At 34.8% G+C, this 12868-nt stretch overlaps 1 protein-coding gene across 2 annotated transcripts in view; it reads left to right on the top strand.

Moving 5' to 3' along the window:
* MED23 (mediator complex subunit 23) overlaps positions 1-12868 on the top strand; it is a 40731-nt gene that overhangs the window by 25903 nt on the left and 1960 nt on the right. For both annotated transcript variants that reach the window (XM_037520405.2, XM_037520404.2), the window contains 12 exons: positions 200-363; positions 2059-2183; positions 3142-3347; positions 3437-3617; positions 4560-4730; positions 5146-5362; positions 7026-7262; positions 8103-8268; positions 9128-9200; positions 10195-10409; positions 11029-11149; positions 11876-12007. In XM_037520405.2, coding sequence (XP_037376302.1) covers positions 200-363; positions 2059-2183; positions 3142-3347; positions 3437-3617; positions 4560-4730; positions 5146-5362; positions 7026-7262; positions 8103-8268; positions 9128-9200; positions 10195-10409; positions 11029-11149; positions 11876-12007 — 2008 coding nt within the window. The remainder of the gene's footprint in view (positions 1-199; positions 364-2058; positions 2184-3141; positions 3348-3436; positions 3618-4559; positions 4731-5145; positions 5363-7025; positions 7263-8102; positions 8269-9127; positions 9201-10194; positions 10410-11028; positions 11150-11875; positions 12008-12868) is intronic.

Genomic DNA, 12868 nt, shown 5'->3' with positions numbered 1-12868 from the left:
AACTTGTCATATCCAATTTTTAAAACAAATTAAATAAAGCTCATTCATTCAAGAGAATTGCTTTAATCAAAGAAAAGAAATTTCTAGTTTGCCCATTTTTTCATTATAATTAATATAGAATTAGATTTAACTCTGTAATTCTAAAATTTTATTTGCAGCTTACCTTTTTCAAGTTTCTCTTTGTTCTCCCACCATTCAGTGTTGAAAGCACTGCACTGAGGCTTATAACAGCATTAGGTAGCTCAGAGGTACAGCCACAGTTTACACGCTTCCTTAGTGATCCCAAAACCGTGCTGTCTGCAGAATCAGAAGAACTGAACCGAGCCTTGATATTGACCTTAGCTAGAGCAACTCATGTAACAGGTACGGTGAGTGTGTGACCACCATCGACAAAACAAATGAATTAAAATGTACTGTGTTCCTACTAATTATTAAGTGGATAGCATACTGAAAAGATATTTTTCACTTGTTTGCTGTGCCATGTGGGTAGTTCCCTGGCCGGGGATTGAACTTGTGCTGCAGTGGCTGTGAATAGCTTCATAGTGCTGAGACTTAACCCCTTGTGCCACCAAGGAGGCCCTCATCGTGTCAGGCTTTCATCATGTTCTGTGTACTCATTTTAACTAGGCTGAGCTTCAGTTTTCAGCCATATTACATAATTTTAAATAGTGGCTCTTGAATCTTTTGGTCTTAAAGGTACACTCTTAAAAAATAACTGAAATCCCACAGATTTTTGTGTTTACATGGGTTATAACTATCAATATTTATTAAGTGTTGAGATTTTAAAATATTTATTTGACTTATTTAAAAGTAACAACAATAAACCTATTGCATGTTAACATAAATAACCTACTTTTTTATGAAAAATAAACCTTATATTTTCCAAAGTAAACCTTTAGTGGAGAGGTGCCATTGTTGTGCATTTTTACCTCCCTCTTTAATATCTGATGTAAAGGGAAGTTGCTAATTCTCATTTTTGCTTCTGCATTTAATCTGTTGCACTGTTATTTTAGTTGATATAAGTAAATTAAGCTATGTGCAGAAAATATGGCCTCACACAGTTAGAGATTGGAAAAGAGAAGAATAAATATTTTAATAACTTTTCAGCTATTTGTAAATATTATCTGATGTCATACCCAAACTGGAGAAATGATAGTTTTTTAAGTTAGTTGAGTCCTATCAGCGAACTTCTTGCACTCTGTTGTTGCGTTATAATCCATAAGTCTATTTTTAGTGAATTTTTTTATCCAGGTATATTTTATAACCTTATAGATTGGTGGTTTGCTGAGTTATGTAGATCTTGTAAATCTTGACACATGTCATGTGAAAATGGTACTTTCTCCCCCCACTGAGTCGTGGTGGTGAAGCTTCCAGTGGCTGTTAGCATGATTTGGTGCCACTTTTCCATATATTCTGAGGACCAGCAGTATTAGCCACCATTGCCATCATACCATCAGTGCACACAGGAAGAAAGCCAATGATATCTTAGTATTTCTATTTTAATCGCTTTGACTTCATCAGATCCTTTAAAAAGTATATCAGAAAACCAGAGTCTTAAGAGCGGACACTGAAAACAACTGTTTTAAAGAAATAGTTAAAATTTAGCAATCTCAAATACATTTGAATAAATAATTTTATTTTACATAAATAAGCCTCTTTGATTTAGCATTACACTGGTAGTCTATAACTTTCAGTAACTGGAAAAGACACCTGCTTTTTAAATGTATCCCCCACCTCAATAAGGTCCTAGTAACTCATTGTCAGAGTGGATTAAATCAACAGTCCGGGTGTGCCGGTGTCCTGTTGTATCGTTGATGTTCTGCTAAAATATACATTCCAGATAATTTCTCTCTTTTCACCACTTGTCCTTATTTACTAATGTGACAATTCAACGAATTCATAAACTAAGAAAATTTAGATCATAATCTGTCAGTTGTTAAGCAGGGAATGCGCTATAGTGAAATTCTCTTGGTATACATAATTGTTTGTGACTTTCTCTATGATATCATTTGTTAATTGTGGATATGATTTATATTACATCTTTTTGTTTATGTTTAGATTTTTTTACAGGCTCTGATTCAATTCAGGGAACTTGGTGTAAAGACATACTTCAGACCATCATGAGTTTTACGCCTCATAATTGGGCTTCTCACACCCTTAGTTGTTTTCCAGGCCCACTACAGGTAATCTGGCCTTGAATTATATACACATGGAGTCCTTCTGCGCCTTTACAGTTTACTCTAGAGAGCTAGTTTTGGTGTAAACTGAAGAAAATGAGCTGTTGTTTGTTTTTTTGGAATAATTTTTGCTATTACCAAAACTCCTTGTTTTTTGTCCTTATCCTAGTGTTGGATATGTTTCTAATTATTTAATTATTATGGTTTCATCTTAATAGGTAATAGTTTTAGAATCTTCTTAGAATTAAGTCTCAGAACTGAAAGTGGGAGAAAAATAATTTATTGAAGTATCTCAGAATATGCATATACGCCATATAACTGAGTATTTTTTATACTAACAGAGAACAACTATAAACTTGACTTTTATAATAGGGAGAAAAAAAACCTCATCTGTCTTCTAATTTTCAGAGAAAAATTTAGGTATACTGAACATTTTATTTTCAATGGCTCTTATAGGGTTAGACCAGTAGTTCTCAAACTTATCAGAATCACCTGAAAGGCTTGTTAAGTTACAGCTGCAGAGAATAACATCTGATTTTAGGCTGTGTTAGGGCCTGAGAATTTGCATTTCCTTCAGATCCCAGGTAGTGTTGATGCTGCTGGTCTGGGATTGCTTTCTAAAGACATTGGATTAGTGTGATGGATCTTACTCATAGAGATACTAAAATATTTAAAGCATATATACATTTCTGGGTTTTTTTTTTTAATTTTTTTTTTAAGCATGAGCTGAAGTATCAATAGAAAATTGCAAGAACTATGAATTCAGGGTTGCCTAAAATTTCCATCTCGGAAAGGAATCTTAGAGATTACCTAGTATTTTCCAAATACAGAACTTTGTTGATTACTTGATTGATCTGAGTTGCTTGAGATCACCTCCAGTTTCTTAGTGTCAGAGTCAAGTCTAGAACTGGTCAGTGTTCTTTCTATTACAACCATTGAAATTAACTTCTGATCTTCATTTTAGGCATTCTTCAAACAAAATAATGTACCTCAGGAAAGTCGTTTTAATCTGAAAAAAAATGTGGAGGAGGAATATAGGAAGTGGAAGTCAATGAGCAATGAAAATGACATCATTACCCACTTTTCTATGCAAAGCTCTCCTCCTCTCTTCCTTTGTCTTCTTTGGAAAATGCTCTTGGAAACAGATCATATTAATCAGATTGGGTATAGGTTAGTCAAAATCTAGATTTTTATTCCATTTGGGAAACCTTTATGTACATGCAGCAATAGAATTCATTTTTTTACTCTTTGCTTTCCAGAGTATTGGAGAGAATTGGAGCCAGGGCCTTAGTAGCCCATGTGAGAACATTTGCTGATTTCCTGGTATATGAGTTCTCTACATCAGCTGGGGGTCAGCAGCTCAACAAATGCATTGAAATTCTTAATGACATGGTATGGAAGTATAACATCGTTACATTGGACAGGTTAATTCTCTGCCTGGTAAGAATACTTAAGAATAAGTTTCAATGTTGTCTCATTCTCTTTTGGATCAAGTTAATGGCTAATGAATCTTTGTTCTTATCTACTCTACTGCTTCTAAGAATTTAATGAATTTGCACTATAATCAAGCATTGCTATCACTTCCCTTAGGAACTGGAGATTTCCCACATTACTACTCATTCAATACATATGTATTGACTACCTATAATATTCCATGTATAGGCAATATAGAAGTAAATAAGACAGACATGTTTCTGGCCTTGTGATGTCTAAAATTATAAACAGTGATTCTCAGAGGTTCTTGCCGGAGGTAGGAAGTAGTAAAAAATCACTGCATTGCAGAATGCTAATAAAACCATTTCATACACTTTATAGCCTACTGAATGTTTCTCAAAGCTGCCCAGTATTCCCCAAGTGGTTTTTTCCTGACTTTGATGTTTGTTTCAGGCAAAATCTTAGGTGCAGAAACTGAGCCAGACAAGAAAATGCTGTATCTTAAAAAGTACAATGGGATGACTTTGGGGTTGTTTACTGGGTTAACATTAACCTCTTAGATCTAGAGCATAGATATAAAGATGTTATAATCGTGTAGAGGAAATAAGTCTAAATCATAAAATAAAAGGATATAATGGAGATGTAGTAGGAAAATACTGCCACAATGAACTATCACTTCGGCCTTGGTGATGGATCTTGAAGGGTAGATAACATTTTAGAAAATAAAGATGGATATTCCAGGCAGAAGGAATGGTGAGAACTAAAAATAAGCAAGAACGAGTCAGACACACCTGTGAAAGTCTGGACAGTTGATTTGGGGTCGACTAGATGTATAAGGAAATTCTAATAGTGAGATTTTACCATATTATGATTTAGACTACCAAGTAGAAGCCCGGGCTTTTGCATAAGACAGGCATTTTCATATGATTCTTCTTTTGTTTCCCAAAGGCCATGCGTAGTCATGAAGGAAATGAAGCCCAGGTTTGTTACTTCATAATTCAGTTGCTGTTACTCAAACCAAATGATTTTAGAAATCGAGTAAGTGACTTTGTGAAGGAAAATTCCCCAGAGCACTGGCTACAGAATGACTGGCACACCAAGCACATGAATTATCACAAGGTACTCCTTCCAATTAGAGCTTCAGTTCATTCTTTTTAAGCCATACTTAGGTATTTAGCTAATTGATTTAACTGTTTTCTCTATGGTTCTATTTTGTATACAAGTGAATTAGCTTTCTAAAGTTTCTTAAGGTTCTAGGGTATCTCTGATGTTAAGAATAAATTGAAACTGTAGATTTAGTAGATATGGGTACTTATAATACAGAATGAAAGTTGTTATAAATCTGGTTTTTAATATATAAATCTCTTGGTGTATCTTTATCATAACATATTTTTATCAAGTAAAGGACTCTAGATTGCATTGTTGGAGCAAACAGAGTTTCTTTGTTTAAAACTGGCAAGTTTACTTAGTTCTTTTTTTTTTTTTTAATTAATAGAAGAGACCCTAAACATTTCCCATGTCTTCATTTCCACAGAAATATCCAGAGAAGCTCTATTTTGAGGGCCTGGCGGAACAGGTCGACCCTCCTGTGCAGATCCAGTCCCCCTATCTGCCTATCTATTTCGGAAATGTTTGTCTCCGATTCCTTCCAGTATTTGATATAGTAATCCACAGATTTTTAGAGTTGCTTCCAGTATCCAAGTCACTGGAAACTCTACTGGATCACCTAGGAGGCTTATACAAATTTCATGGTGAGCTTTTTCAAATTTTTACTCCATCTGCTAGCTCTATAAACAGAAATCCTCTGGATGTTACCATGTTGGTTTTATTTTGTGTTTTTTTTTTTTTTTTAATAAAAGTGTCCTAAGGGTAAATATTATAGAGTGATGTCTAAAGTGAAAAATAGACAACACAAAAACTTAGGAGTTGGTAGATCATAACATATTAAATAGTAAAAAGAAAATTATATGCAAGAGAGTTATGTTTTACAGTATATGATTAGTTGCCCAGTGAGTATAGAAGGAGAAAAATATTAGTTCAGAACAGAATGATGTTCTGTGAACTAAATGAATGTTGGTGGGCTTCTTGGATGTGTAGGATTTGAACTGTGAAGCATGAGATTCATATAACCAGAAAGATGTTTCTGGGAAATATTTACCTTCATGGGAACGTACCATATTCCCATAATACCTTAAGTTATTAAAACGTAATGCCTTCATGGGGAAACTATGAGGGTATTGAAAAAATAAGGCATTTTGAAAACATTTTCCTCATTCAGCCTAAGTTGAATACCTAATGATAAGTCACCTTAAAATGTCAGACTGAGAAGTTTTGGGTTTATCACCTGCAGACAATTGAGTCAGCTAGAAGCTTTTGAGACTGGTCATGACATGGAAGGCATTATTTTGGAAATATCAATCCCATTGTAGTTGGCAAGGAGGAAGTCATTTCAAATACATATAACAAAAATTGAGGTTTATGATTGACATTAAACAAGTATGTAATATTGGAAATGAAAAAGAAAGGATAGGTAGTCAAGAAAGAAGCAAGAGGACTTGATTAACTGGTTGTAGGGAGAATATTGAAAGAGAAAAAAATCAAAGATAATCCTAAAGTCATAAGCATAGTAGCTGGCAAGTGACAAGTCAGTGACGGAAGTATGAAAGTCCTGGAGGAGCCACTTGGGGACAGAGTATTTATCTGGGCATTTCTTAGTCCTTGATCTAAGATGTCTTCCTCCAAAGCAGAAGTCTGAATTGTGTTTCAGCGATGTTGAATAGACATCAAAATCAGTTGAACATACCTTTAATAACATTTTTCTTTTGCATTAGGTGCAGAGAAGGGTATGAAGTAAAAATAAGTCCCCATTCCTGTTCTTCAGCTAGCTAGTTTCTTTCTCGATAACCAACCACAGTTAACAGTGTCTTGTGTGTCCTTCTTTAGATATTCTGGAGTTGTTGTCACAAATAAAATATACACATTGTTCCACGCATTCATTTTTCTACTGTGTAATGTATTGCTTGATTGCTTTGTATCACTACATAAACAGCTACCTCATAAATGCAATAATTTATTTAACTAGTCTCCTCTTTTTGACCATTTAGCTTATTTTTAATCTTTTACTAGTATGAACAGGGCCATAGTAACATTCCTGTACATATATCATTTTTGTAAGATAAATTCCCAGGAGTGGAATTGTTAGCTCAGCATGATGGATACTTTTAAATCCATGCTGAGTATAAAAAGTCTCTGCCTTGTTCTAAAATAAAAAGTCATTGTATGCAGTTGCTCAGCATATAAAATAGTTTCATGATCCTCTGAACTGTTTTTTGGTTATCTTGAAACCAGAGGATTAGTTTTTTGCAGATAACAGTAAGCAGATAAGCATTGAGTAATCTTATTTCTTCTTGTCAGATCGTCCGGTGACTTATTTGTATAATACGCTGCACTATTATGAAATGCACCTGAGAGACCGTGCAGGTCTCAAACGCAAACTTGTCCACGCAATCATTGGCTCACTCAAGGATAATCGACCTCAGGGCTGGTGTCTGAGTGACACTTACCTAAAGAACGCTATGAATGCACGAGAAGACAATCCTTGGATTCCAGATGACACCTACTATTGCAAATTGATTGGCAGACTGGTAGATAATATCCTTTTTATTTCGAAATCCAGACTTTTCAGAAATAACTCTTTATATGTGAGAACATGTTTTTTTCCCCAAGGTAGTATTTTTATGTATTCTAAGACTTCATTTTATTAAAATCATTTTTATTTTTGCCAAGATTTTTAATTCTTAAATTAGCAGCATCATAATAGATAGTCTGAAATTCACCCCATTAAAATTTATTTAAAAACAGACTTTGTGGAGATTTGTTTTAAAGAAAAATTTCTATTCCTAAGTAACTGTCCTAATATTGTAGTATGTGCATGTGTTTGCTACTGGCGAACATAGAATCCTGTTGCTCTAAATCCTTGAATACTTTTTAAAATTATGAGTATACTGTGCTTATATGTATATATCATGCCACTATTTGCTAGATAGACCATTGCCTAAATGAAAATAATTGATTTTCCTACACAAGATTTTATTTCCTGAAGTGAAATAATTTCTCATTATAAAGATTTTTTTTTATTAGTTGTCCTATAACAATTAAAAAAAAAAAAGATTAATGAAACCTAGGGATGCCTTGGTATATTTGGGCATCTGTAGCTACCATGTCATTGTTATAAGACCCCACCTAAAAGAACAACCATTTGTACCTTGTGATTGATCACATGATTGCTATCAGTACATTTCAGCCCACTTATTTGTATTTGGTTTGTAGTATTTGATTCTTGATCTCTCTAATAAGTCACTTCTAGGGAATTAAATTGATAATAAAATGAGATGTTTACATGGAAAATATCTTGACAGCTATAAAGCACTATACAGATGTGAGTCATTGATCTCAAAATGATCAGATAGTTATTGCTTTAATCATTTGCACCGATGGCTGGCAAATCTCCTGGTCCATTCCCAAATTGTGACTGGAGATTCAATGAGTTTCCCAACCCAGCAGCGCATGCACTGCATGTGACGTGTGTGGAGCTCATGGCCTTGGCTGTTTCAGGTGAAGATGTTGGAAATGCTCTTCTAAATGTTGTTCTTAAAAGGTGTGTATACTGTTTCATGCAAGAAGATTCACTTTTTTTTTAAAAGATATATTTATTTTACACAAGAACCGGGGTACAGGCCAGATGTGCGGGAGGGTGACAGGATTCACCAGAGACAGAGCGGGGAACAGAACAGGCAGACTGACAAAATACACTGCTAAGGGGAGCAGCAGGCGAGACAGGAGAGGTCTGTCGCGCCATATGGGACCCTTGCCGGCCGGCCAGGATCGAACCGGCGCTGCAGAGGCTTCAGACAGCTTCACAGCACAGCACTCAACCACCTGTGCCACCAGGGGAGGCCAAGAAGATTCACTTTTTATTTGTAAGAATATTTTATTTGTAGCTCTTAGAAAAACCTGTTACTTCCAGACCAGTGCACACTGGTTAGTAACTGTCTTTTGGTTCCAGATCTTGTCTTTGTGATACAGGTATAATAGAATGAGCCCTGAACAGGGTCAGGAGACCTGGGTTTGTTCCCCTTGTTCTCCTTATTAGTTGTTTGACATTTAATTTAGGAATAATGTTAACTTCTTACCAAAGACAATCTGTTGAGATTCCTTTCTTAAAAATCAGCATGAAGTAGGGGACAGATTAGAGAAGTCTAAATAAATGGAAATGGTCTTTCAACCCAGCAGCTATCGTTAAAGGAAACCCAATTTTAAAAAAGCCAATAAAACCAATAAAAAAGCCTTTTGTGTAGATTAAATTTTAATTTTCACTCAATAAAATTCCATTATAGGTTATTGGATTGGATCATTTATCCCCAAAGTTGTATATGTTCACAAAATAAAATCCATTGTCAACCATATAAATGTTTTTATAATTTAACACTTTTATTCTTTTTCTCCCCTATTTGCAGTCAGCCTTTAGTTCCAAGAGAGAACATCACAGCATGGATGAATGCAATTGGACTAATCATCACTGCCCTACCAGTGAGTTGATTACTGTTATTTATGTTAGTCATGGAATGTAGCAGTTCCTTGTTAGCTATATGGAAAAGGTGCACATAGACCCTTACACAAGCACATAGTGCAATTAGTGAAGTAGTTTATATTTCCCAGCTCTTTTATATTATTATTCCTTTAAAAATCTACAGTGACGGGTTCCTTTGCTTTGTGCATCACATCTAAACAAATTTACCTGACATACATTCCTGCATCCATTGATCCCACATTACCTATCCACCCTCAGTTTTTATATCAAAATCTTCTCTACTTTTAACTGTTTAACATGTTACATATTTAGAGCCTTTGTTCTTGCAAATAATGCTTATTGCAAGATGTTTCAGGTACTTTTGATAAGTTAGTGAAATAAGACATATGCCAAAACCCATCTTCCTTCTATCAGTTTTTCTAAAGTCTTCTCATTCTTTGACAGCTGAGGGCCTATTTCCTCAGTGGGGCGTTCCTGATTTCTCCACTTATGTGGAGTCTCTCATATGTGTCCAGTCAGCACCACAGAGGTATCCTTAGCTGTATCTTTGAATATCAGTGACACTGTCTTATCCTGTGCTCTCCAAACTTGTTTCATTATGCACTGCTGAGTCATTTTTTTCCTTACACACTTCCAAACATATGTTTATTTATGAAATATATGTCTTCCAGTGTCATCTGTTTGGTAAATATTAGTCAAGTCAGATTGCTGTGTAGTAAATTCAGGTACCAAATAGCTGGACAGATGAATACATAGCACCCTCTAACTCACAGACACATCTCCTCAGGTTGTTAGTCACTTAATTTGACTCATTATGAAGCCACCCAAATGGGTTTTAAAATCTCCCACTACACAAAGACATAAGCTGGCTAAGTAGGAAAGTTTAAAGGATTAAAAAAAAAAAAATGATTGTAGGCTTTATGTGGAATAGTGTGTATGAAATGGAATATAGGCTAGTGGTCTTTTTCATCAGGCTTTCCTCTGCTTTTAAAGGAGCCATATTGGATTGTCCTTCACGATCGAATTGTGAGTGTTATCAGCAGTCCTAGCTTGACATCTGAGACAGAGTGGGTTGGCTATCCGTTCCGCCTGTTTGATTTCACCGCTTGTCATCAGTCCTACTCCGAAATGAGCTGTAGCTACACCTTAGCGCTAGCACATGCTGTGTGGCACCATTCTAGCATTGGGCAGCTTTCCCTCATTCCCAAGTAAGTATTGTAGTTTCTTTAAAAAATCAGACTTTTTTCATTTTTAAGGCTCATTTACACATGGGGATTTATCTCATTCAGCAGACAACTTGCAGAGTTTTAATTAAGTAGAGTTTCTAGGTAATCAGAAAGCCTCTTTCATTCCAGAATTGTTTTTAAAAAATTAATTTGTATATGCAAGTTAATTTAGTTTTCCATTACAGTTTCCAAAAGCTTATTCAAATGTTTGCTTTTTCCAGAATATATTGCAAAAGTTGCCTTTTGAACTAGACAACTGATATTAGCCTATTTTCTATGACTATAAAATTGTTTTTAATTGGATTCAGATTTCTTTATAGGCATTTATATTAGATTGGTTACTCTGTTTCAGTTAATTCACTTTATGTCATTCAATAGTTTTACTCTTAAGAATACTTCTAAATCTGAAGTAATTTAATAACCAAATGAAAACAAGACTGAGAGATACAAGGATTTCTAGAAATGTCACCAAAACTTAGAAAAACTTTTAAAAAGTTATTGCAAGTTTTGCAAATGTTTGGGCAAGCTGTATTAAAAAATTTCAAATAGGTCAACTGATTTCAAGTCACAAGAGATTTTTATTTTTATTTTGAAATTATAGGTTTCTCACTGAAGTACTTCTCCCTATAGTAAAGACTGAATTTCAGTTGCTTTATGTGTACCATCTTGTGGGACCATTTTTACAAAGATTTCAACAAGAGAGAACTCGATGCATGATAGAGGTAAAATATAGTCTGGGTTTTTTGAGATAAGATTAACTTCTAAAAGATTTGTTTAGGTTTCTTTCCCGGTATTTTTCAAACTGTTATAACCATTAGTGGTGAAATCAGCTTAGTAGGATCTAAGAGGCTCATCAGAGGACTTCGCGAGCCCATAGATAAGTGTGCCCTATGAGGTTGGTGTGGACTGTGTTGAATTAGAGAGGCAGGGCAAAGTAATCCTCAAGCTTGAGAAGAAAATTAAAGATGGTTATGTACATTTGAGAACATGCACTATAACAGAGAAAAATTAGCAAAAATCATGGGCCTGGATGAAGTCAATCACTTATAACAAGAGTGTAGAGAAAAGAAAATGAGCCAAGAAAAGTATCTTAGGTCTGAACCATAAAATGAAATTAAGGAGGTATACCCAAAGAATCCCTGAGACTGTAGTTATCCCAGAAACTGAGAGATGGTTTCTAGAAAGGAGATTGTCAACTTTGATGTTAAGAGAAATTATAAAATTATGAAGAGAGAAATTTCATGTAAGCCCTATTAGGAGGCACTTTGTAATACTATGGAGTTTATTATAAATGCAGGCTTTATCTCCTGTGTACATAGAGGTTTGTATGATTAGTGAAAATTCATTTGACAAACATGTTACTTGTCTGTACTAGTCTTGTAACAGTTCTGCTGCGTTGTGCTAAATCATTTAACCATTTAAATAATTTTACATTATTTGTTAAATAGATTGGTGTGGCATTTTACGACATGCTGCTCAATGTGGACCAGTGTAGCACCCATTTAAATTACATGGATCCCATTTGTGACTTCCTGTATCATATGAAGTATATGTTTACTGGAGACAGCGTAAAAGAGCAAGTATGTTAACTTTAATTATTTTTTAATGATGTTTAGTTTAGAAAACAAATATATGGTGATACTTTTTTGCTGGAGTGTTTTGGTATTGTTATTTTTTTTCTTTTAAGGGAAATTGTTGATGTTATCAGATCCTTTCAAGCTACCTGAATATATTCTGGACATAGTATTAAAGTAAACATGTTATAATTTCTCATGCTTTTTCCTCTGTATATTTGCAATAGGGCATCAGAAGAAGACATGTGTGTTAATAGTAATTTCATTAGGAAGAAAATTGTGGTATGGCCACTGAATAGACCAGAGAAGGTGGTGATGTAGTATGAATGAAGGAGGTCCTACTTTTCCTCACAACAAGTAGGGTACAACACAAAGACTTTGAATAAAGTGCATCTTGACTAGAAGACTAAAGACAGAAACTCAAGAGCATATGAAGGATATTTAAAGAAATTCAAATGCTTTACTTTTTAAGTTCTGGGAAATTATTCATGTACTCATTGTTTGGAGAGTTGCCAACTGGCATAGATATTACCTTTGTTCTACGTCATTTCAAAGTGCATATAAACTCTGGTGCAGTTAAAGGGAGGTATGTTCTGACTACTTAACATATCAAGAACCACTCCCTAGTAGAGTTGTCTTAAAGTAGGAAAGACCTCCTTGAGTCATAACCAAGTTTGCTATTTGTTGGAAACAAAATCTCAGTTGTTTTAGAAGGATGGAGGTAGAACAGATAGGTAAAGTTAAGTCACCTCTCCTCCATACTTGAATTTTATCCTTTCTATAATGGAAAAGGAAGGTAATTTGAAATATAGGCATATGAATCCTGGTCTAGTGGATGCCTTGCTTGGAGCAGAGGACATGAGGTGG

The sequence above is a fragment of the Talpa occidentalis genome, unplaced genomic scaffold (genome assembly GCF_014898055.3).
Source record: "Talpa occidentalis isolate TD23 unplaced genomic scaffold, MPIMG_talOcc4v2.1 talOcc4.2, whole genome shotgun sequence".
NCBI lineage: Eukaryota > Metazoa > Chordata > Mammalia > Eulipotyphla > Talpidae > Talpa > Talpa occidentalis.
The sequence above is the reverse complement of the archived record's forward strand: the minus strand, read 5'-3'. Positions and strand labels throughout refer to the sequence as shown.